Raw genomic sequence first — 27,046 nt, 5'->3', positions numbered from 1 at the left:
CTACAGTCTTCACTGACATTTTTAATCAGTCTCTTAAATTATGTACTGTTCTAGCATGTTTCAAGAAGTCTGTTAGCATTCCAATCCCCAAAAAAATCAAAGATCACTGGACTCAGTGACTACAGTCCAATTGCATTCACATTAGTCATAATGAAGACTTTTGAATGGCTGGTTGTATCATTTCTTAAGTCCATAACTCAAAATTTTTGAGAACCTCTGCAATTTGCCTACAGAGCTAATAGGCTTGTAGATGATGTAGATGTTATTGATCTGGATGTCATACTACTGCATCTCAACTCCCCTGGTACTTGTGTCAGCATTCTGTCTTTTATTATATCGGTTCAGCCTTCATACCATCATCCCTAAGAGAAGCTCTCCCAATTTAATGTATCAAATCCTCTTTGCAGATCGATCACAAACTTCTTTTCTGACAGGAGGCAAAAAGTGAGACTAGGCAAGCATGCTTCCACATCCAGATCAGTCAGCCAGAGGTTTGTTCTCCCCTCTCTCATATTTTCTCTATACATCAATGACTGCATTTCCAGTGATTGATCTCTGAAACTGATCAAAGTTTCTGGACACCACCACTGACATCGAAGTAATCTCCAGAGACCAGAGGCGAAGAATCAAAGTACCACAAGGAAGCAACTAAGCTAGTGTTCTGATGCAACCAAATTTTAATTATTATAATTTCCATCAAAAGCTACTGTTACAGTAAAATAAAAGCAAGTGATATTCTCTGCTATTTATGTATAAAAAAAACTCAGTTTCAGGAAAGGAGCAAAGTATGATTAAATGATATTGAGCCAGATTACCTTTGTCCTGTCCGGAGGGTTACACTTACCTGCCACTGTAGTCCCAAAGTTGTTGTTATATTTTGTGGCCTTGAAGCTCTTGTGTTTCTGCTGGTGTCACTGCTTTTGTTGATATCTGAGGTGTTGCAGACTGCCAGCCACAATTATGCCTATGGTGAACTCTTGCAAGGTGCCAGGCTCTGATAGGGTTTGGAAAACCTGTGCTATCCAGCTGGCGGAAGTGTTCTGGGACATCTTCAATCTTTCACTGTTGCAGTCAGAGGTACGCACCTGCTTCAGAAGGGTGCCGAATATACCCAGCGGCCAAGAATGGCAGAGTGAAATACCTCAACAACTATTGCCCAGTGGCACTCACATCTATTGTGATGACGAAGGGTCTCGGCCCGAAACGTCGACAGTGCTTCTCCTTATAGATGCTGCCTGGCCTGCTGTGTTCCACCAGCATTTTGTGTGTGTTGTTTGAATTTCCAGCATCTGCAGATTTCCTCGTGTTTGCTCTGTTGTGATGAGTTGCTTTGAGAGATTGGTCATGGATAGAATCAACTCTTGCCTGAGCAAGGATCTGGATCCACTGCGGTTTGCTTACCACCACAAAGGGTCTTCAGCTGATTCAATCTCATAGGCTCCTTGAACATCTGGACAATAGTAATACCTGCGTCAACAGTTTTTTTTTTATTGATTATGGCTCAGTGCCCAACACAATCGTACCCTCAGTTCTAATCAACAAGCTTGAAAACCTGAGTCTCTGTACCTCTCTCTCCAACTGGATCCTTGTTTTCCTCAGCCGGAGACCATGGTCTATGCATACATGAAATAACATCGCACTGGCAAGCAACACTGCTGCACCTCAAGGATGCATGGTTAACTGACTGCTTTTCTATCTCTACATCTGCGATTGTATGGCTAGGCAGAGCTCAAGCCACATCTATAATTTTGCCGACAACACAGCTATTGTTTGCAGAATTTCAAATGGTGACGAATAGGAGTACAGAAGTGAGATAGGTTAGCCAGTTGAGTGGTGTCACAGGAATTATGGACTTCAGGAACGGGTAGTCGAGGGAACACACACTAGTCCTCGTTGAGGGTTCAGCAGTAGCAAGGGTGAGCAGGTTCAAATTTATGACTGTCAGTGTGTCTGAAGATCTATCATGGACCCAACATACTGATGCAGTTACAAAGAAGGCATAACAGCAGCTATATTTTATTAGGAGTTTGAGGAGACTTGGTGCGTCATCAAAGACTCTTGCAAATTTCTACAGATGTACCATGGAGACCATTCTAACTGGTTGCATCATTGTCTGGTTTGGAGAGACTACTGCACAGGATTGGGAAAAAGCTGCAGAAAAAAGTAAACTCATCCAGATCCATCATGGACACTAGTCTCCCTGGTATCGTGGACGCCTTCAAGAGGGGATGCCTCAAAAAGACGGCATCCGTCATTAATGATCACCATCACCCAGGACATATCCTCTTCTTATTGCTACCATCAAGGAGGAGGTACAGGAGCCTGAAGACATACACTCAACATTTCAGGAACAGCTTCTCCACCATCAGATTTCTGAATGAACAATGAACCTTTGAACACTACCTCAGTGTTTCCCCCTCTCTTTTTGCACTACTTATTTAATTTAATTTTCTCCTTTATGTATATATTATAATTGTAATTTATAGTTTTTTGTTATGTATTGCAATCTACTGCTGTTGCAAAACAACAATTTCTTGACATATGCCAGTATTATTAAACTCTGGTTTGGATTTTGATTCTGACTATGGTTGTGGGGGAGGTAAGGCCCACAGTTCTCTCATCAGGTTATTTCACTGTTTCCAGTTGGTCTTTGATCAGAGAATTTTTGAAACAATAAAAAAGACGTGAATCAAGAAAAGAAAAATAGTGAATTAGAAAATAAATTTGTTCAGAAAACTTTTATCTGCTGTAAATAAAACCACTAATATAAATTAAAATGTAATTTAAAAGCAAACCACTTGCCATTCCTCACCATTTTTCTAAATGAACAGCTGGTGCCATTTCCTCATGGATCTATCAACCTAGATTCCATCCTAGCCTGCTACCAGTCGGCTATTATTGTTACAATGCTGAGCCAGATAAGTAGCGGCCCTGTCCGGTAAGTTATGGAACATCCCTAAGCAATGTCTGGGGTTGAGGGCAAGATAACTTCAGTTGCACCTGACTTTCCAGTGTTCTATACATCGACACTGCAGGGCACAGCATAGAAGTCAAGAATAAGCTGGCATGTATGTTGTGAATAATCTGTGATTTATGATGAAGTAGCTGGATAACTATTGGAACAATCTTGTCCAGTACCCCAAAGTAAACCACAGCTCAGGGCTTAGCTTCATGATATCACTGATATTGAGCCTCAAATGTTATGACCCCACAGTATTTATGTAGATGATGTAAGGTAAGCCTGTTGGATATATTTAAGCCTATTTTAGAAAAATCAGAATGCTTATCATGAATAATGTTTCATGGTCTTTGTACTTCAGTTGTAATGATTCCAAACCTCACTCCAGAAGAGAATTTCTTCACATACATAGTCTTTAAAAATTATAATTCCATTTTCATTACACAGGGTTTTCTTAGTTTTTATTTAGAATGGATACTTTGGAAATTAAATTTTGCAATGACAGACATTTTTATGAGATCCACAAAGCAGTGATTTGATACTACAGGATAGATGAAATAATGCTTTGAATGCCATCACCCATAAATCTAAATAGAAGGGGTTCCAGAGTTTAGTTTATGGAGATATTAAGTTATATGACAGTGGTACATGGGTAGTTTCATATAAATAATTTGAAATAAAATCCTTTAATGGTATGTATGTGGCACTGTAATACTGAAATGTCCATTAGAAGCTGTCTTATAATATTTCAAGGATTTGGATATAAAGTTTACATTTCCAATTATTATATTTGCTTTGTTAGACTCTACCAGCTGCATTGCGTGCCTTGAAGGGTCGAGTAGCTCGGCAGTGCCTCCTTGAAGAATTAAGTCTGCATGTTCAACAAAATCGAGCAATTCTGGATCACCAGCAGTTTGACTACATTGTCAGAATGATGAATTGTGCATTACAGGTAAATCCTTCTGCTGTATTGGCATTAGCTATTTAGCAGTGAAGGAATTATGAAAAATCCTGAATATCTAACCATTGATGATGACAGCTTACTCCAAGTTTGTTTAATCTTATAATAAAGATGAACTATAGAATGTTTTTAAGTTCGAGTTTTGTGGTGGTTCAATTTGCATTTCTGCTGAAAGATATTTTGATAAAAATGTCTTCTCCATGTATGTAAGTTAGTAGTTTAATTATACATTCATGATGTAGAAAGATGATAGGAAAATATACCATAGATGTTCATGCAGCAGTTGATTATGTGTCTATAGTAGGGCAACAGGTCGACAAAGAACAGACGGGACAAGGATATATGGAATGGGCTCCCCAAGATGTGAAGCTGGGCTGGGAAGCGAGGCCTTTGTGTCAAATGTTCTAGATATTGTTGGCCTTGAAAGAAACTGCCTAGAATCTCCTAGTACATAGTCCTCTATTTTTCTAAGCTCCATGTACCTATCTAAGAGGCTCTTAAAAGACCCTATTGTGTCCGCTTCCACTACCGCCGCTGGCGGTGCATTCTACGCACCCACCACTCTCTGTGTGGAAAACTTACCCTGGCGTCCCCTCAGTACCTATATCCAAGCACCTTAAAACTATATCCCTCGTGTTAGCCATTTCACCCCTTGGGAAAAAGCCTCTGGCTATCCACGCCTCATCATCTTATACACCTAATCATTAGTAGGTCACCCAGATTTCTTTGTGGATTGGATCTTTTCACTTTATCACTATTTAAATCATATGCTTTCCTGCCAATATCATTTCCTACCAATTTCACATTTTCCCATATTCTATTGTTAGATCTTTGCCCATTCACATAGTTCATCAGTATTTCCTTATTGCCCTTGTGCCTGCATCACAACTAACTTTACTAATTCTTTTTGTGACATCGAAAGATCTAGCAATCACATCTTCAGTGCCTTGATCTGTCATTTCTATAACCTATATATATTTAAAAAATCATACCCAATACCAATCCCTATCATGCATCACTTATTATAATCTTGCCAGTCAAAAAAAAACAACCTGTGTATGCATGGTTTTCTACATCCCAGCTCATCATCTATCCAAGCTAATCTCGTATCTCTTATACCAGAGGCTGTATTTTTCCACAGTAGCCTCTAATATGGCACCTTACCAAAATGTCTTCAGGAAATGTAAATAGATAAATCAGTCTAACCATGTGGTACTCTTTATTTACCATACACATTACTTCACACTTTCAGTTATGTCAAGGAACTGGTTTATGACAGATTCCGCTCAAGGGTTCTGATGGGAGTTCTGGTGAAGCATCTCGGCCTGAAACATTGACTGTTTATTCCCCTCCATAGATGCTGTCTGGCTTGCTGAGTTCCTCCAATATTTTGTGTTTGTTATTCAAGATTCCTATCATCTGCAAATTATCTTGTGTTTATTACAGATTTGCTGTGCGCCAAAGCCTAATCATCTTATTTTCATTCATGTCTTTAGAAGGATATTAAAACAACACAAGTGTTTCTTTTAATCACAAGACAACAGAATACTCTCTCCATGGTGAAATGTACAATTAATTTGCTTTAAGTAAACATGCTTTAGTGGTCAGTTTTTAGTGAGTTATAAATGTAAACACAGTTCTGTTTCGGCACATTCATTCTTGTGATTAGTTCTCAAAATATTTTTCCCTCTATTTGTTTTCATTTTTTTATTGTTATCTGTTCTGTGCTGGAATATGTGACTCATGTTGTGGAATGATTTAAAAAATTTTGTGCTGCGCACTGGACAAACACTTTTTTCCCCTCATTGAACTGAATCTTTGTCAGCTTTTTCATATTTTATCAAGTAACGATTACTTGTGCACATTTCCAGTGGTAGACTACACCACAGTTTAGTTGATTTATAATTTCCCTGCAAGTCAGCAACAGAAAGATTCCATTCATATGAAATTTGGTTATTGCACCACCCCTTCAAACTGATTTCAAATGTAAAGTTTTCAATTAACTTTCTTGTTTACAAAGAATTTAAAGAAAATAATGGGGTTTGTTTATGAATTATTTTTGGAAACGTATGCGTTTACGATCAATAGGAATATCCGTCTTCCAGTTTGGATGAGTATTAGCAGTAAAGATCTGTTTACAGTGGAATCCCATTAAGTGGGTCATCAGTTAATGGAGCAGCCACTTATTTGAGACAACTCTTAAAGAACAAAAACTAATTGAGAAAATAGCAGGATTCCCATTGTTTATTTGGAACACTGTGCCACTTAATTGGGACAGGAGGCTGTTGCCGAAGAGTTTCTAATTAACTTCAGTCATATGCACTTGTGTTGCCATTAGACACTACACCATGCTTAGAGTGAGTAGTCTTACAGTCATTTGCATGTGTTTGTGTTCACTGATAGTTGGCAAGAAATAAGCAGTAAGACAATTCAGAATTGTTTTGCTCACCACAGTTTCAAGCCCTCAGATTGGAGATCCCAGAAACAGCCAGGAATGAAAATTAAATGATTTCACTACTTCCAGAAGTTAGGAACTATGAAGAATTTGAAGGTATAGACAATCATCTTGAATGTTGTTACAATGAAAATGAAGACTTGGAGGATGCAATCGTCGAAAACATTATTTGGAAGCAGTCCATTATCTGTACTAGGTGACTGCGCTGGTTTTGTTCATTTAGTTAATCAAAAGAACACAGCAGCATACACTGGATTAATACCTTCATTGATAACTACTAGGAACAAATATTAGTTTTATAGTACTGTAGCAGTTTTTGTAGTGCTCTAATTTGTTCTGTATTCCAACCCTGGGCTTTGTTGTTCAGTCCAGCATGGCCCAAGCAGTTTTTGATATGTTTATAAGCATGCAATAATACATTGGACCTGTCAAAATTGATAATCTTGCCTTTATTTCATTTAACATGCTGAAAACATGGGCACACAAGAGCCAAGCCTATAATACTATAAATAAATCATAATATGAGCTGTACTTGGTATTCTGCCAACAGCCAGTGTCTCCCATTCATCTTAATTGGAGTCGATGTGCTTTTGCCAAGTTTAACCTGAGAGCCTAAAAGCCTGCCCATTGGATTCCATGTGGTTCACTATTACAACTTGCCCAATAGTACAGCAGAGCTGCCAGCTTTATTCCCATGCTGTTGTTGGAAACTGTGTCCAGCATGGAAGTAGAAGACCTAGTTCATTTTCTGGTGTCCCATAAGAATATATCCATGAATTTGCAGTCATACTTAATGATAACTATTTGCAATTTACACAATGCCTCTTGCCTAGTTCTACAGCCATGTTATAACCTTCCACCATTTCTCTTGGTTCCTGTACTGGGGTAAGGTGTCTGACCTGAAGTGTTTGTTGATTTCTCTTTCCACAGATACTGCTTCAGTGGCTGAGTTCTTCCTCCCCCTCCCCCACCCAACATCTCCATTGTCTCTGCGGCTGTAATGAAACCCAATTTCCTTCGGAATCAATAAAGTATGTCTGTCTGTCTGTAAAATCTTTTGATGCCTAGTTCTGAAGAGACAGAAATTTTATAGAGGCGAATATTGAAAATGCTGAAATCTTAAATACCAAATTATTCTGAATTGTTTCACTGAAGTGTGAACTTTAACCTCAATATCTGCAAGAAACACACTCTATAATTTGACCCTGCTGGCTACATAGACTTCTGACAACAAAGGTTAATAGGAAGATTCTATAAAAATGGAACACTTTCTATATCTTGTGAGCCATCTTTGAGCAATGGCAGACATCTTCCATTTTCTCTCACATCTTAATGTCTCTTACTTCAGCCAGTAGGGAGCTTGTACTTTACAAACCCATAAGACCATAAAAATAGGAGTGGATTTAGGCCATTTGGTCCATCAAGTCGGCTCCGCCATTCAATCATGGCTGGTATATTTTTCCACTCAACCCTTTTCTCCTGACATCTCCCTATTACCTTTGATGCGCTGGCTTATTAAGATCCTATCAACCACCACTCGAAATATACCCAGCGACTTGGCCTTCACAGCTGTCGAGGTGATTAATTCCACAGATTCAGCATCCTCTGACTAAAGAAGCTTCCCTTCATCTCTGTTCTAGAAGGATGTCATTCTATTCTGAGACTGTGCCCTCTGGTTTTCGACTCTTCCTCTATTGGAAACACATCCTTTCCATGTCTATTCTATCTAGGCTTTTCAATATTCAGTAAGTTTCAGTGAGATCCCCCTCTTCACTCCTTTATACTCCAGATTGTACAGGCCCAGGGCCATCAAACGGTCCTCATATATTAACCCTTTCATTCCTGGGATTCTTCTCGTAAACCTCCTCCGCACCTTATCCATACCAGCACGTTTACTTAGGGCGTCCAAAACTGCTCGCAGTACTGCAAATGTGGCCTGACCAATGCCTTTTAAAGCCTCAGTATTACATCCTTGCTGCTATATTTTTGTACTCTTGAAATGACTGATTGCCTTCCTTATTATTGAATCAACCAGCAAGTTAACCTTTACGGGGAGCTACACTAGGAATCTCAATTCCCTTTTGCTCTTCTGATTTCTGAATTTGATCCCCATTTAGAAAATAGTTTGTCTTTATTCCTTCTACCAAATATAAGACCATACACTTCCTGACACTGTATTCCATCTGGTTTTTTTTTGCCTTTTCTCCTAATCTCCCTAGGTCCTTCTGCAGGCTACCTGCTTCCTCAACAGTACCTGTACCTCCAACTATCTTTGTATCATCTGCAAACTTGTCCACAAAGCCATCAATTCCACCATCACGATCATTAACACATATAACGTGAAAAGTAGCCGACTTAACATGGACCCCTGTGGAACACTGCTAGTCAGTGGTAGCCAACCAGAAGAGGCCACTTTTAATCCTACTCTTTGCTTCTTGCCGGTCAGCCAATCTTCTGTCAATGCTAGTATTTTTTCTGTAATTTCATGTGTAGCATCATGTCAAATGCCTTCTGAAAATCCAAGTAAGCAATATCCACTGGCTCTCCTTTGTCTGTCCTGCCTGTTAATGCTTTACAGACTGAGAGAAGAGAAATTATAGTGAAAAATAGGGAATGTGCAGAACCATTATTATTATTTTATTATCTTTTAAGAAGGCATAGAAACCTTCCAAAAATATGTATAGAATAATATATCGGCGAACTTCCGGTAAGATGGCGATTGTTTAGCTGCTCCGAACTTTTGTTCCGTTACTGTCGCTATCTTTGCACTAAATGTCTCCATTTTTTAAACCTTAGTTAGGAATTTTTTCGGTATCTCTTGCTTGCCTGTGAACATATCTAACTTACAATGTCTAGCAAGAGTTCTAAATCCGGGAGAAAGGAAGTTCCGGCTCTTTCAGATGAGACCCTGGCTGCGCTCAGAAAGCTCCGAGACGAAATTTTAAAGGAATTTAAAACCGCTTTCAAACAGTTGGAAGCCAAACTGGATCGGATCAACGATAAAGTGGACAAACATGCCGAACACCTATCTCGCATCGATTCGACTTCTGAAGATTTAGAAAGTCGTGTTCGATACTTGGAGACTCTCTGTTCCAGCTTAGAGGAAAAATGTAACAAACTCCTTTCCAAAATGGTGGATCTTGAAAATCGCAGCAGACGCTGCAATCTTAGAATTCTTGGATTGCCAGAGGCGACCGAACATGGACCAACCGTGAAGTTTTTCGCCAAGTTTCTCTGTGAGATATTCGGGAAAGATTTGCTTCCGAACCCGCCTGAACTCGAACGGGCACACAGAGTCTACGTTCCCCCCGGAATTCTGGGCTCCCGTCCACGACCAGTAATCTTGTGCTTCCATCAATACCAGGTAAAACACAGTCTTGATTGTAGAGGCACGTCGCAGGGGGTCTTTTACTTTCCAGGATACAACCATTCACTTTGTGGAAGATTTTGCACCCCAGACCTTAAAGATACGCGCTGAGTTTAAAGGTGCAATGAAAGTGCTTTTTGAACGTGGTTTCAAACCCTCTCTTCGTACTCCTGCCGATCTACGAATCAAGCTTAATACTGGAAAATACAAGTGGTTCAAATCAGTGAAGGAAGCTGAAGCATTTGTGGCAAGTCTTCCGGCTATCCAATCATCTTCGGAATCTGATCGGACCTCCTAAAATGGTGGATAAGTACTCCTCGTAGTAAAATTACTTTTTCTGGACTCAGGCTTTACTTGAATCACTCAGACATTATTCATTGAAACTCTAAGGGCTGTTGACAATCTCTCCCGGGATTTGGTGTGTGTGTAATCCATTTTTATTCTTGTATAACTTTATCTATAGAGTTCTACAACTGACTCTAACTTGTTTTGGAGGTGCGAAGTCTTTAGTGAAGGCCTCCCTGTTTGTTGGTTCACAGTTTAATTGCTGATTTATTTTTCCTTTTTTATATTTATCTATTTTTTTTTCTTTCTTTTCTTCACCCTTTTTTCTAATCTCTGAATTTTTTTTTCTCTCCTCTCTGTAAATGGTTGATAAATACTCGTCTTGAATTTATAATTTTCCCCTTCCCCTCCTTTTTTTTTACCTTTTTTCCCCCCTTTCTCTTACTTTATTCTTCTATAATTTTTCGCGGGTAGGTTAGTTTTGGTTTTCTTCCGATTTTCTCTGTATTAAGTTTTATATTTCTGCAGAAGGTGTTCTAATCTGTAGTTATGTTTTCTAGTGCATAAGCTAGTTACTATTTGCTATAGTATTTATACGGAACTGTTGTTAATGACACAGATCTGGAAGTTGTATTTGGGTTAATTTTTTGGTAGAGCTAGCTACTTGTTTTGGTAGCCGTCTAGTTTTGGGTTGTGTGGATGGGGTGGGTTTTCTTGTGTTGTGGGGCTTGGAGAGAACACTAAGCTTATTTGTCTTTAATTTAGGTGCTTTTTTGTTAAATTCTCTTCCTTTGTAGCATATCGTTATTGTATGCTTAATTTTGCACTGTATTAATGCTCCTCACTGGGATTTGGGGTTTTTAATTTGTAAAATGTTTTGAAAAACTAAAAAAAAAAATTTTTTTTAAAAAGAATAATATATCAAAGAGATTTATATTCGTAAGGCATGTATTGGAGAAATTAATGGGGTTGAAAAGCAATGATTTCTCAGAACATGATGTTTTGCATCCTAGCAATTTGTAGGGAGTGTGTATGCACATACCTGTATTTCTGTTATAATTCATGTTTCTGTGGTGCAGATTGGTTATAATATAATTGATGGATTACAGAATATTTTGCATTACACAGGCTGCCTTGGTTAAATCATGATCTGTTGAGAAGACTTGTTTATATCAGTGCTTTGAAGATAATGGTGGCCTTTTCTGCTATAATGCGACTTTATATAATGTGAAGTTTCTTAAGTATGTAACTGTTGTGTTACAGCAGAACTACCTGAACTGGATTCATTGGTTGATTTGAAAGTAGTGGGGGAGGGGGAAATGCAAAATGCTGTTTGAATTTCCAGCATCTGCAGATTTCCTTGTGTTTGCTCAGTAAATGTAATTCCATCATTTAAGAAGCTAAGAGCTGCTGTTGGGAAAATGCTGCAATCTATAATCAATTAAATGTTATCAAATAGAATAAGAAGAGTGAGCATGAATATATGAAAGGAAAATTATGTTAATTATTCTGTTAGTTCCAACCTCCAAACTAAGGATGAAGTCAAAGTGAAGAAATTATTGTCAAGTGCACAAATACGTGTATACACGGATGCAATGAAAAACTTGCAGCAGCATCACACGCACATAGCATCATATAAGAAACGTTCATGAGAAAGCAAATTAAATGTAAATTATGCAGTTTTTATAAGAAACAAAGTCCATTGTAGTGCAGAGTTGTCACATTGTTACCATATTGCGGTAGTGATTAGCACTCTGTGGATTGGTTCAAGAACTAAAAGATTGGAAGGAAGTAGCTGTTTTTGAACCTGTTGGTGTGGGACTTCAGACTTCTATACTTCCTGCTTAATGGTACCTGTGAGAAGGTAGCGTTGCCTTAATGATGGGGATCTTTTGTGATAAATACTGCCTTATTGATAGTGTGGAGGCAAGTGGCTGTGATATTTTAGGCTGAGTCCTCTGCTCACTCCAACTTCTTTTGTTTCTGCATCTTTGAATTGCTGTATCTGACCATGATGCAACCAATCAGGTTGTTTCCAAGAGTACATCTGTAGAATTTCATTACCATGTTTGTTGACATATTAAGATTTCTTAATATTTTATGACAGTAAAGGTGTTGACACACCTTCCTTGAAATTGCAGCTATGTGATAGCCCTAGGCCAGCTCATCTGATGTGTTATGATACCCAAAAATTTAAAGCTGCAGACTCTCAAGTCAAGTCACTTTTTATTGTCATTTCGACCATAACTGCCGGTACAGTACAGAGTAAAAACGAGACAACGTTTTTCAGGACCATGGTGCTACATGAAACAGTACAAAAACTACACTGAACAACATAAACCAACACAGAAAAAAACTACATTAGACTACAGACCTACCCAGGACTACATGAAGTGCACAAAGCAGTGCAGGCATTACAATAAATAATAAACAAGACAATAGGCACAGTAGAGGGCAGTAAGTTGGTGTCAGTCCAGGCTCTGGGTATTGAGGATTCTGATGGCTTGGGGGAAGAAACTGTTACATAGTCTGGTTGTGAGAGCCCGAATGCTCTGGTACCTTTTCCCAGATGGCAGGAGGAAGAAGAGTTTGTATGAGGGGTGCGTGGAGTCCTTCATAATGCTGTTTGCTTTGCGGATGCAGCGTGTAGTGTAAATGTCTGTAATGGCGGGAAGAGAGACCCTGTAGAATGTGATGAGGATGAGGGGTGGGAGATAGACTTTCCTCAGCCTTCGCAGAAAGTAGAGACACTGCTGGGCTTTCTTTGCTATGGAGCTGGTGTTGAGGGACCAGGTGAGATTCTCCGCCAGGTGAACACCAAGAAATTAGGTGCCCTTAACGATTTCTACCAAGGAGCCGTCGATGTTCAGCAGGGTGTGATCGCATGCTTCACCTTTCTGATGGTCTGGGACTGTTTGGCCCTGTGCACTGCTGATCATCCAATGTAGACTGGTGTATGTTTGTGCTCCTTCCCCTTCCTGAAGTCAACAATCATTTCTTTAGCTTCACAACACCATTCAATTATGTGCCCTACATTGCTCCAGTATACTGACCTGTCACCACCTGTGATTTGTCCAACAAAATTGGTGTTGGCGAATTTATTTATATATGGCATTGGAGCTGTGTTCACTCAAATGTGTATAGAGATTAGAGCATGGGGCTAAGCACGCAGCTCTGAGTCGCATGTTTGTTGATGGTTAGCAAGGTGGAGATGATGTTAGAAATCCTCACTGACAGAGGTCTGCCACTGAGGAAGTCAAGGCTGCAGTTATAGAGGAAAGTATAGAGGCCCTGGACTTAAAACTTGACAAGTTTGAATGGGATGATTATGTTGAATGCCTGCCTGTACTCGATAACTACATAAGTGTTCCTATTGTCCAGATGGTTCAGAGCAGAGTGATGAGCCAGAAAAATTGCATCTGCTGTTGAGCAGAATCAAGCTGTCGAAGTACTTCATTACAGTTGATGTAAGTACTACCAGATGGTTACCACTGAGTCGGTCACCACATGCTTGGGCTCTGTACAATAAATGCCTTTTACAAACGTAGAGGCAGCTAGAAACATTAAACTCCAGAAGCAATAGGTTGAATATATCCACAAAATCTCCAGTCAGTTGGCCTGCCGAGATATATAGTACTCAGAAATGTCCATTGTCTGGAGCAGACACCTTGGTGGATTCACCCTCTTGAAGGATGTACAGACGTTACCCTCAGGAACTGATATTATAAGCTCGTGTGGGAGTGTCATAGTTCTCTCTATCAAAGCATGCATTTAAGTCATTGAATTCATCCAGGAGTGATGGGTTGTTGCCATTTGTGCTAACCAAGCTCAGCTTGTAGGAAATAATAATGTTCAGGTCCTACCAATGCTGTTGAGTGTTCATCTGTGATTCCAGCCTCTGTACACTCACAATGGTATCTTGTGATTGTGGATCGCCAGGCTGAAGTGCCACAAATAAAGTCCTCAGCAGATTATAAATTTTCTGCTTTATCCATGACATGTAGTTGGGGAAGACATGGATGTTTTTGAAGATACACACTTGTGCGTGAACCAGTTGATATGGTATATTTTGATGTTCAGTAAGCTGTTATTAAGTTGGAAGACAAGAAATTATTGAAAAAACTAAACATCCAGTTTGGGAGTAATATCCCAGTATGGACTGAAAATTCATTTATGGAGTAACAGCATGTAAACTATAGACTGGGTCTTTTGTCACTTTGATCTATCACCTTCAAACTTCTTACATTGTTCCCTCTCTCCTCCCTCTCTCACTTGCCTATGGCCCTGCTCTCACCTGCATCAACCAATCACCTGCCAGTTCTTTCTCTTCCCCTCCCTCACCATTCTATACAATCTAGGAGGGAGATGCAGGCTCATTATTGAATAATCTAGGTCTGCTATTTCTCAAGTTTTTTATGTTCTTATGAATGGAAAGAATGGTTAGAAAGCTGGCGAGGCAGCATTTTGGTTAGTTGTATTGCTTGAATTAATTGACAATTTTAAACAGTATTTAATGATTTAAAACTTTATATTTTGAGATATGGTTTTCTTTGACAGTTGTACTGTCTGAAAAATTTCCTGAAATTCTGATGTTTTGACAGGTTTGTCAGTTGGTTAAGGTTAGCCAGAAGCAAAAGCTTAGGCAATTATTCATAGTAAGTTTATTATCAAAGTATGTAAATGTCACTATATATAACCCTGAGATGCATTTTCATGTGGGCATTCACAGTAGGTACAAAGAAATAAAATGGAATCAATGAAAACTACACAAAGATAGACAAACATCCAATGTGCAAGACAAACTGCAATTTTTAAAAAAATCAAATAATGATAAATAAGTAATAAATAGTATTGACTTAAAATGTAGAGTTGTCAAAAGTGAGTCCTTAGGTTGTGGAATCAGTTGCATGTCGAGGTGAGTGAAGTTATCCATGCTGGTTCAAGAGCCTGATGGTTAGAGGGTAATAATTGTTCCTAAATCTAGTTTTCTGGAACCCAATGCTCCTGTACTTCCTTCCTGATGGTAGCAGCAAGAAGACAGCATGGCCTTGATGGTGGGGATTGCCTTTCCTGTAAAGGACTGGGTTGTATCCACTGCTTTTAATAAGATTTTCCATTCGTAGGCAAAGGTGTTTCCATACCTCCGTTCCCCTGATTGAGGACTGGCTCATGGACCTTCGGCTTCCTTCTCCTGTAGTTAATAATCAGCTCTTTGGTTTTGATGACATTGAGTAAGAAGTTGTGGCACTATTCAACCAGATTTCAATCTCCCTTCTATACACCAATTTGTCACAATGTTTGATTCAGCCGACATTGGTGTTGTCAGCAAACTTGAATAAGGCATTGGAGCTGTACTTAGCCTCACAATCATAAGTTTAAGGCAAGTAGAGCAGGAGACTAAGCAACAGCCTTGTGGTGGACCTGTGCAGATGGTGATTGTGGAGAAGATGTTGTTGCCAATCTGAACTGACCGTGGTCTGCAAATGAGGAAATCGAGGATCCAGATGAACAAAGTGGTATTGAGGTCTTGGTCTTGGATCTTGCTGTTAACTTTGAGGGGATGATAGTGTTGCATGTAGAGCTGTAGTCAATGAAGCGCATCTTCGCTGATCTTTTCATTGTTTGATGAACAGCCCTTCCCAACACATCATTGCATTGATGTGGGTAAGTCAATATCTTTTCCCACTGAACATTCACCATTGTGGTTGTGCACATTGACAAAGTCAAACCAACAGAAATGAAGTTCATAGTTTGTGCATGAGTTAGTGGTGTGTACAGACACTTGATTACAAGTAAGATTTCCTTGGTCTTTAATTTCCTCTTTACAGTTATTCAATAAATAAATGCATTTATGCTCAGTAAGCCAAGAAGTTTAATGATGGTAAATCATCTAACTTAGAGCTTAATAGTTTGAACTACCTTTGACTGAAGCAGTTTAGGTAAAGTTTAACGATTCTATTCTACATATTCATAAAGCACTATATGGAGTTTAGTGCAAATGAGGTCACGGGATAAAAAGGAATTTAGCCACAAATATGTGCTAACACTGCTAATTTTGCCAATGCCGGCATTGACAAAAAAATCATCATGCATCAAAAATTTGAATTCAGAATACATACTTATCCTTTGACTATGGCTTGTGCAACTTAACCGCATAAAAAGAATTAAATAAAATCTGACTTTGATTATGAAAAGTATTGCCAAAGGATAGTTAAATGAGGCAGGTTATAAAAGATTACCAAAATTAAGTTAATGTATGGTAAAGATTAACAGTTTTGTGCTTAATGTTTGAGAATGATATACGAGAAGCAGACGATAACAGAATAAGAGTTCAGTTTTATTGTCATAGATATGTATATATAGTGTAGAAAAGTCATGAAAAATTAGTTTATTGCAGCAGCAGCACAGTAGATTGCAAACGTGACAAACCTAACTTAACACTAACATATTAACATACTGTAAGTTGTACATAATTTGGAAGACAAAATTTTAAAAATCATGGTATTAGTGCACGTTGAGAGAGAAAAAGAGCTGTGTTTTTGACAACAGGATCAAAAAGACGTGGCACGGAAGGTAGGGGACCCTTGTTTATTCTCCCTACAAATAATAGTAATTAATTCTGAGACTATTGTAACTAGAATTTAGAGCCTGCAAATGTGCAAAAAGATTCTCTGCTGGTTAGAAAATGAAGAACTTAAATTATACTTCAAATGATATCTGGTTGTTGTGGAGTAAAAAACAGGCATAAAAGTAACACACTAATAGGTCATGTTATAAGTTTAATGGAATACTGGGTACTGTGGTAAAAGGAAGATTTGGGTTGTAGGGATCTCTTTTTATGTGACTCTCTTGTCCATCCCTACAGATCTTCCTCTTAGCACTTATCCCTGCAAATGGGACAAGTGCTACACATGCCCCTATCTCTTCTCTCACCACCATTCAGGGCCTCAAACAGTCCTTCCACATGAGATGATACTTAGACTGAGAGTCTGTCTGGGTCATCTATCTGGTGCTCCTGGTGCAGCCTCCTCTGCTTCAATGAGACCCAACATAAATTGGGGCTCCAGTTTTTCAAGCACATCTCTTCATCCGGAACAAAAATCAGAATCTCCTGGTGGCTACCCATTTCCCTTTCCCTTTCTGGCCTGCCAGTCCATGGTCTCCTCTACTGTCACAATGAGGCCACATTCAGGTTGGAGGAATAAACCTAATTTTCCAATAGGTAGCCTCCAACCTCATGTCATGAACATCAGTTTCTAACTTCTGGTGAATTTTTCCCCTCCCTCTTCTGTCTTCTTCCATTCCCCATTTTGGTCCCTCTCACTTCTCTTCACCTGCTTGTCACCTCCCTCCTTCTGTTTCATGGTTCACTCTCCAATCAGATTCCTCATTCTTCAGCCCTTCATCTCTTCTACCTAACACCTCACAGCTTCTAGTTTCAAGCTCCTACCCCATCCTGCCACTTTCCACCTCACCTGGTTTCACCTATCACCTGCCAGTTTATAATCCTTCCCTTCCCCCTCTCCCACCTTCTTCTTGCTTCTGACCCCTTTTTCTGTATTGATGAAGGTCTTGGTCCAAAACATCAGCCCGATTTACTGAGTTCCTCCAGTACTCTGTGTATTTTCAAGATTTGGGATGTAATAGTGAAGGCTTATGAATCCTCAGGATCACATGTGAGACAACATCGGACCAATAGAAAAAAAGGTGAGAAAATTTGAAGGATTTCTACAGGATGTTGCGAATACAAATAGAAAATGCCAAATAGAGAATGGGGTTTCCTTTCCTCTACCATCAATGCTGCCCTCACCAAATCTCCTCCATTTCCTGGACATTGGCTCTCACCCCATCTTCCCACCACCATAATAAGGGGAGAATTCTTCTGTCTTTACCTATGACCCCAGGAACCTCTGCATCTAGCATGTCATTCTCCATAATTTTTGCCGCCTTTAGTAGGATTTTACCACTAAACGCATTTCACCCTCCCGCCCCCACTTCTGCTTTCTCCAGGGATTACTCTCTGTATGACTCCCTTGTCCATTCATCCATCCGCAATGATCTCACTCTCCTCCCTCAGCACCCACTCACTTTTCCCCTTGCCAGTTCTCAAATATCACCTGCCAGCTTAAACTTCTTCCCCAACCCCCACCTTCTTATTCTAACTTCTTCCCCCTTCCATTCCAGTCCTGTTGAAAGGTCTCGGTCCAAAGCATTGACTGCTTAGTCCTTTCCATGGATGCCGCCTGTCTGCTGAGTTCTTCCAGCATCTTGCGTGTTTTACTCTGGATTTCCAGCATCTGCAGAATCTCTTGTGTTTTAATTTTTTTTGAATTGTTGTATTACTCATGGTGGAGATGCAAGTTGAGAGTGTGTGACCATTAATTAACTGGGTTGAAAAAGAAATGACAGGCTGCGTACATCGGGTTAAAACTGCATTTCTTCTTTTTAACATGAACACCTGAATATTTATATTTGCCTTTAGACTTCAGCAAATAATCAACTGGCTTCTTCTCAAGCAGGATTAACTTCTTTTTATGGAAATTTGTTCCAAATATTTGTGATTATAATCAACTATAAAGAAGAACTGGTTTTCTTCAGTACCTGAGAATTCTTAAGACCTGCACTGAAAAATTCTATTCTAACTTCAATATTCTGTGTATAAGTTACACCATAATGTTGTTGGAAGGTGATTAGTATCAAATGTTAGTAAGCAGCTAGAAAGGTTACATGTTAAATTTCTGAAGTAACATGCTATAAATGGGGACTTTGGCTTTTGCCTTACCAATATTCTGCCAACCATTGTACTATCCTCACCATGTCTGATTTTAAGTTGGTTTTAATGACCTGCTATTTTTCTGATCATGAAGCAATCCTTGCTTTTACAGAGTTTCCAATTAAAGCCACTGAAGTTTGAGCGCTTCTTTTTGTCAGACATGTTGTACATCTGAACTATTTTCAAAACAATTACTTTGGTTGTGAAGTAATTTATGATATCCTGAGGTTGTGAAACACATTATTAGTCCTTTCCTCCACGTTTGACAATTTGATTTAAACTGATTTGACGGGTATGTGAACCGCAGTGATAAGGCTGAGATGGAGTAGTTGGTATACAAATCAATGCATTGTATAATTAAACTGTGAGGAAGGACAGGCAGACAATAGGGCAAAGTTGCTATCAGTGGGTTGAGTTGATGTGCAACATGGGGGCAAAATTGAAAAGGGTAATGAATGCAGGAATGAAGGTGTTATATTTGAATGCATGCAGTATATAGAATAAGGTAGATGATCTTGTAGTGCAGTTAGAGATTAGCAGGAATGACTGTGGGTATCACTGTGTCGTGGCTGAAAGATCATAGTTGGGAGCTTAACATCCAAGGGTACAATATGTATTAAAAGGACAAACAGTTAGACAGAGGGGGTGGGTGTGGCTCTGTTGGTTAAAAAATGGAATCAAATCCTTAGTGGTGACATAGGATCAGAAAAAAATAGAATCCTTGTGGGTAGAGTTAAGAAACTGCATGGGTAAAAATACTTTGATGGAAATTATAAACAGGTCTCTGAACAGAAGTCAAGATGTGGGATACATAGTACAACAGGAGATAGAAAAGGCATGTGAAATGCGCAATGTTACATTAGTCATGGGGGATTTTGATATGCAAGTAGGTTTGGAAGTTCAATTTGGTGCTGGATCCCAAGAGAAGGAATTTGTTGAATTCCAGTGGCATGGGTTCACAACCTTTTTTTAAGCCATAGAGTCCTACCATTAACCGAGGAGTCCGTGGACCCTAGGTTGGGAAGTCCTGGCCTATGGCATGGCTTTTTAAAGCAGTTTGTGGTTGAGCCTCCGAGGGGAAAGGTAATTCTGGATTGTGTTGTTGTGTAATGAATCAGATTTGATTAGGAGGCTTAAGGTAAAGAAATCTTTTGGGGACAGTGATCATAATATGATAGAATTCACCTTGCAGTTTGAGAGGGAGAAGATGGTCAGGTTTATTTGTATTACAGTGCAGTAAAGGGAATTACAGCGACATGGGGGAGGTGTGGCCAAAGTTGATCGGAAGAAAACACTAGCAGGGATGATGGCAGAGAACGGCAATGGCTAGAGGTTCGGGGAGCAATTTGGAAGGCGCAAGATAAATACATCCCGAAGATGAAGTATTCTCAAGAGTGGATGAGGCAACCATGGTTGACAAGGGAAGTCTAAGGCAGTGTAAAAGCAAAAGGAGGGCATATAATAAAGCAAAAATTAGTGGGAAATTAAAGGATTAGGAAGCTTTTAAAAACCAACAGAAGGCAACCAAAAGCTGTAAGGCTAACCAGTAATATAAAAGAAGATACCTGAAGTTTTTTTCAGATTTATAGAGTAAAAGAGAGGTGGGAGTGGATATCAGAGCACTGGAAAATGATACTGGAGAGGTATCAATGTTGGGACAAAGAAATAAGGGACAAACTAGATAAGTATTTTGCATCAGTCTTTATGTGGAAGACACTGGCATTTTGTCAGAAATTCAAGAATGTCAGAGGACAGGAGTGAATACAGTTGAAATTATAGTTGAAGGTGCTTCGGAAGCTGAAAGGTTTGAAGTTTGATAAGTCACCTTGACCACATGGACTACATCCCAGGATTCTGAAAGCAGTAGCTGAAAAGATTATGGAGGAATTGGTAATGATCTTTCAAGAATCACTAGATTCTGGAATGGTTCCGGAGGACTAGAAAACATAAAATGTCACTACTCTCTTTAAGGAGGGGGAGAGGCAGAAGAAAGGAAATTATAGGCCAGTAAGCCTGACTTCAGTGGTTGGGAAGATACCTGTTATTAAGGATGAATTTTTGGGGTCCTTGGAGGCACACAATAAAGTAGGCTTAAAGTCAGCATGGTTTCCTTAAGGGGAAATCCTGACTGGCAAATCTGTTGGAATTCTTTTGGGAAATAACAGGCAGGATAGATGAAGGAGAGTCAATGGACATACTTGTACTTTCAAAAGCCTTTGACAAGGTACCGCACATGATGCTGCTTCACAAGATAAGAGCCCATGGTTTTCCAGGCACGAGGCAAAGAGTAGGGCTGAAGGGAATATATTCTGGTTGGCTGCTGGTGGGTAGTGGTGTTCTGCAGGGGTTGGTATTGGGACTGTTTCTTTTCACATGATAAATCAACATTTTGGATGTTGGAATTGATGGCTTTGAGGCCACATTTGGAGATGACACAAAGATAGATGGAAGGGAAGGTATTGTTGAGGAAGCAGTGAGTCTGCAGAAGGATGTAGACAGATTGGGAGAATGGGCAGTGACAGTGACAGTGGAATGTAGTGTAGGGAAGTGTATTGTCATGCAGTTTGGTAGAAGGAATAAAGGTGTGGACTAGTTTCTAAACAGGAAGAAAATTCAATACTCAGGTTCAAAGTGACTTGAGAGTCCTTGTGTAGGATTCCCTATGAGAACTTGTAGGTTAAGTCAGTGGCAAGGAAGACAAATGCAATGTTAGCATTAAATTCAGGAGGACTAGAATACAAAAGCAAGTATGTAATGCTGAGGCTTTCTAAGGCATTGGTTAGATTGCACTGGGAGTAGTGTGAGCAGTTTTGGGCCCCTTACCTTAGAAAAGATATGCTAGTCTTGGAGAAAAGACATCGTTTCAGAGGAGGTTCATGAGAATGATTCTGGGAATGAAAGGGTTAATGTATGATGAACTTTTGATGGCCCTGGGCCTGTAGTCACTGGGGTTCAGATGAATGATGGGAGATCTTATTAAAACCCATCAAATATTGAAGGGCCTAGATAGAGTGGATGTGAAGAGTCTTGGACTAGAGGGCACAGCCTCAGAATAGAAGGGCATATATTTAGTACAGAGATGAGGAGGAATCTCTTTTGCGAGAGGGTGGTGAATCTGTGGAATTCATTGCCACGGAGGCCAAGTCAATGGGTATATTTAAAGCGGTAATTGATAGTTTCTCAATTAATCAGGGCATCAGTGGTTAAAGGGAGAAGACAGAAGAATGGGGTTGAGAGTGATTATTTGATGGAATGGTGGAGCAGAGTCAATGGGCTAATTCTGCTCCTGTGTCTTATGGTCTTAAGATAGTTACTCACTGCTCATGTTTAATTTTCTGCTTTGTAGCTGCATAACAGAAAACTAATTGAAAGAAAAACATGGGAGCCAAGGATAACTCATGTACATTTAGTTTTACGTTACTGAAGCATGCAAATTTGACGTGGTGGCCTAAAGACATATGCTATTCATGTACTACTTACAAATAACCTGTAATGAATTAGGAAAACAACAAAATGCTCAAACAATATAATTACAATATTACTCAAGTATTACTGCAATATTAAATACAGAGCACTTCTTCCTGCTTAGCTATAAACTCCAACTCAATATAGAATGCATCTCAGCTATATACACAGCATACTATATTATATAATTACTATATAGACATCCACAACATAGTAAATTTTAAGTAGTCCTATTCAGGTCTAAAGATTTAATCATTGCGGACGATTTCTTACTCTTGTGGAATAGCATCTTTCTGACAAGGGGCGGGGATGACTGTGCTTGGCAGGAAAGACTTGAGGCTGTGAAACAATGTAAGGCCCCCTCTGTGGTGGTTGTAGGAATTAAATCCAGGACTGTAGGAAGTGGTTCTGACAGCTCTGGATACCTTTCTTCTCTAACAATTGATCAATATGTTGTCTCCTGATAAATATCAGATGCAATTTCCATTGTGTAGGACAGTGATCCAGTTCTGTTATTAATCTTTCCAATTACCCACTTTTGATCATCTCTGTAATTGCTTGCCAGGACTGCTTGTCCAGGAGTGAAACTTCAAACTTCCTTGTTTTAGAAGCCCTCATTTTGTCTTAGCTGTTTGTCCTGCGTACTTCTCCTACTGAGATTGGGTTTGAGGTGTTCCAAGTGTGAGTGCAAGGGATGACCCAGGAATGGCATAGCTAGTGAGTTGTTGGTTGTGGAGTGTGCTGCATTGTGATGTGCAAAGAGGAAATTGGATTCTGATTCACTCAATGTGTTCTGTTGACATTGCTCACAGTGAGTTCTTTAGACTCTAGACCAGCCAATTATAGCTGGGTTGTACAATGCAGATGTAATGTGTCTTAATCCATTGATTTTCCAGAATGACTGAAACTGTTCCATGAGAAACTGTGGTCCTCTGTGACTGACTAAGTTTTCAGTAATACCAGAACTTGAGAAGAGGCTTCCTAACACATCAGCAGTGTACAACACTGTAGCAGAGGCTGTTGAGAACACTTCTGGCTGCTTTGTAGCTGCATTCACTACTACCACGTAATTTGTGCCTATGAATATTCTGTCAAAATCCAGATGAATCCTCTGCCAGGGCAATACAAACCAGTCCCAGGGATGGAGAGGTACTGCACTTGGCTTCTTCTGCATGTGTTGGCATCCCGAATGGTGCATAATAAGTTGTTCAATCTGCTGGTCTATCCCACGTCACCATGCAAAGTTTCAAGCCAATGCTTTCATTTTGACCATGCCTAGAAGACTGGCATGTGGCTGCTTAAAACTTAAAAAGGCTGGGTGGTACAACAGCTCTCAATTCCCAAATAAGGCAACCCTGTCAAGGTCAAGTTCATCCTGGCGCTAATAAATATGGGGGAACTAGTGTTTCTGCTGCATATTCCAACCATTTTAGGCGGACCTGAGACAGTGTAGGGTCTTTTCTGGATTCCCTTTGAATCAAATCTTTTGTAATAGGGAGACTTTTGACTTGGATTAGGAAGAATACATCCTCCTTTTAAAATTTTTCCATTACGGTACTTCCTTTTCCAGCAGTAAATGGGACAATCCATCAGCATTTCCATGATTAGCTATCGTCTTTAATTTGATATTGTAATTGTGACGCCAAGGAACAGAGCCCATCTTTGCATTTGTGCTCTACTCTTAGTGGAATACCCTTCTGTGGATTTAAAATGGAGATTAGTAGTTGATGATCAGTAATGAAAGTAACTCTCTCAAACAAATGCTGGTTGAAACGTTTTACACTGCAAACTGGACGCAAGGACTTTCTGTCATTCTGTGCGTAATTTTCCTCTGTAGTGGTAAGAGAACATGATGCAAAGGCTATGGGTCATTCAGTTCCATCAATCGTCTGTAGGTAGGCCTCAGCTAAGTCCACTTTCTAAGTGTTTTCACTTTCTCAGCTAAGTGTTTTCCTCCAGAAAGTCTTGAAAAGATATCTTCTATCCTGGGCAAAAGTTATTGATCTACTTTCAGTTGATGGTGACCTTAAAATCACCACATATTCTGAAAGGCCCATTCTTCTTGGCTACTAGGGCCATTGACATTGTACATGGGCTCCACTCACCTTGAAAAAAATTCCTTCAGGCTTCATGCGATCTAGCTTACTAGCCTCCTTATCACAAATAGTATAGGGAACTGGATGGACCTTGTAATACTTAGATGTGGCATTTTCATTTAATGCTCTTCTACCTTTAATATGTTTTGAGTTCTCCTTGCTGTTAGTATCGTCCAGTGTCTTTCTTAATTCACTTTCAGTTGATTCTGTTGCAGGGTATATGGCATGCAAATTGTGGATAGCTCTCCAATCAAGTTGTTGTCTCAGCCAATCGCGGCCCCACAATGCTGGACCTCCCTGTGTTTACCACTAACAAGCCCAGTGTGGCTTGATGGTTGTTGTATTTCACTGTTATGAATATCATTCCCACAGGCATTACCTTTTCTTCAGTATAGGTTCTTAGTTGAATATCTGCAGGCTTCAGTTCAGTACCTTTGAAATGTCCTCAGACTATATTTTTTGGAATGACTGAAACAGCCTAGCCAGTGTCCAATTCCATTTTAATTAATTTGCTGTTCACTTCTGATGTAAGCCATATTGCTTGCCACATGTTAGTTTTCACGTTGTATATCTCAAGGTTACCCAGAACTATGTCACTCTCATCAATATCAGATTTTTCATCAACAACATGCAGACAAGCCCAAGCCTTTTTGAAAACTCTTGAAATTGCAACTTGATGACTTAGCTTTTTCCTCTGCCCTATGTGCTCTTTGAATGTGTCCCACTTTGTTGCTTTTTCTGCAAGTTTTGCCTTTTAAACCTGCATAGTTCTGGGTGTATATGAGCCCCTGCCACAATAGTAACAAAATTTGTTTGGCCAGGCAGGTTTTTGTTCCCACTTTCAAACCTAACTAATTCAATTGCGTCTCTGGCTGCCGTTTCCATTGATGGAGCAATTTCAACTGCTATTTTAAATGTGAGTTGTGCTTCAGTTAGGAGCCATTCCAGAATGCTTTTTTGTAAGATTCTACAAACTAAGCAAACTATCAGTGCATCATGAAGCCCATCACTGAACTGACGTTGCTCAGACAGTTTCTTCAATTCAGCTACATATGCTGAAATGGACTCCTCTTCCTTTTGATTCTGCTTATGAAACCTAAAGCAATCAACATTGATTTCAGTTCTAAGTGTCCCTGCATTACTTTCATATCAGCAAAGCTAATTTTTTCTGGTTTGGTTGGAGCAATCAAACTTCTAAGCAGTCAGTATGCTTTTCCACCTATTATGTTTGGCAAAACAGGCATTCACATTACATTAGCTATACCATTTGTTTCAAGATACTGCTCAATTTGTTCAGTAAGCGATACCTAGTTTTCTGTTGTGCAATCAAAACATTTCCAATGTAGCCAGCTATTTCTGCTTGTTCTTTTATTTATGATTTGTGATTATTATCACTGTTTATGAGACTGCAAATTTTGTCTATTTTCTGCCTTTCTTTTTAACTCGAGCATGAACATGATGCGCTTTTAAAAAAAAAACTCAACTGTCTTGCTGCACTTCAATAGGTAGGTGGTCATCTTGGGGCCGTTATAAATCCTCCTTGTTGCTACCATTATGATATGTAACTCCACAACATAAAAACTAATTGAATGAAAATCACGGGAGCTGGAGATAAAAGTGTACTTAGTTTCTTTTGTTTAGTGAGGCGCTCTCATATGAAGTGGTGGTGTAATGATGTATGTTATTCACATACTTTCTAAATATAACCAGTAGTAAATTTTGTAGCCAAAGAAAGAATGCTTAATCAGACAATAAATTCACAATATTACTCAAATATTAAGTACAGAACATTTATTGCCTCTGCAAAGATGTTTGTGCTTTTTGTTTCAGGTGAGCACCATTCCTTGAGCCCTTCATTCATTGCCCTTTTCTGCACCATAATTTCTTCCCTAACACCACAGCAGCATAAGTTAATTAAGACTGCGGAAGATTGTCATATAACTGATATTGTTTAATGATTTCTGAATACATTGTGTGATGGAGTCTGATATTTGCCCATTTATTAAATTTAGTATTAAAAACTCGTGTACATCATAGTAACATCAAGACATCTCCATATATTTATACTCTTTAAATGATATTTAATATTTTATAATTTTTTTTAAACGTTGTTAGATTTTGCCCAGTTGTCTTTACAGTTGATGGCCTTTTAACCGTTAATAAATCCAATTAAGTCATTCCTGACCCCAGGGGGTTGTCTGGGAAGAATTCCACCACATGCTGTTGCTTCGTAACTGCCATCTATCACAATTAATGTTCAGAGCTGAAATACTTTTTTTTTGTGCCCATCACTCTGAACTAGGAAAATGAAACAATGATTGGACAGTTTCGGCATCATATTTTGACAAAGTGTCTTTTCACCCTTACCCCATCAAAGGAGCAGCAATAAAGGGCAATTTCAGATGTTAACATTGAATTTCTATTAAAGTTTGTTTATTAATATGCACGTGGACATAATGTATGTGTGTACCTTCCAGAAATACAATATAAGTAATTGATTAGCAGAAATAAAATTTATTATCAGCTGCAAGTTTTCCCATTGGGAATACTTTGAAAATTATAGCCTGTTGTACATTTTCCTTAGCTGTTGGTATAGATCTGCTGGTAAAGTCAGCACTTTTTACTTAAACAGGTGACTTCGTTGTTATGGCTATTTAGTTTACAGAAATTCACTCATAAATCGCT

General features: G+C 39.2%; 1 protein-coding gene across 3 annotated transcripts in view; it reads left to right on the top strand.

Moving 5' to 3' along the window:
• sbf2 (SET binding factor 2) overlaps positions 1-27,046 on the top strand; it is a 521,046-nt gene that overhangs the window by 315,951 nt on the left and 178,049 nt on the right. For all 3 annotated transcript variants that reach the window (XM_073049581.1, XM_073049580.1, XM_073049579.1), the window contains one exon: positions 3,762-3,911. In XM_073049581.1, the coding sequence (XP_072905682.1) occupies positions 3,762-3,911 (150 nt within the window). The remainder of the gene's footprint in view (positions 1-3,761; positions 3,912-27,046) is intronic.

The sequence above is a fragment of the Hemitrygon akajei genome, chromosome 6, assembly GCF_048418815.1.
Source record: "Hemitrygon akajei chromosome 6, sHemAka1.3, whole genome shotgun sequence".
Classification (NCBI taxonomy): Eukaryota; Metazoa; Chordata; class Chondrichthyes; order Myliobatiformes; family Dasyatidae; genus Hemitrygon; species Hemitrygon akajei.
The sequence above is the reverse complement of the archived record's forward strand: the minus strand, read 5'-3'. Positions and strand labels throughout refer to the sequence as shown.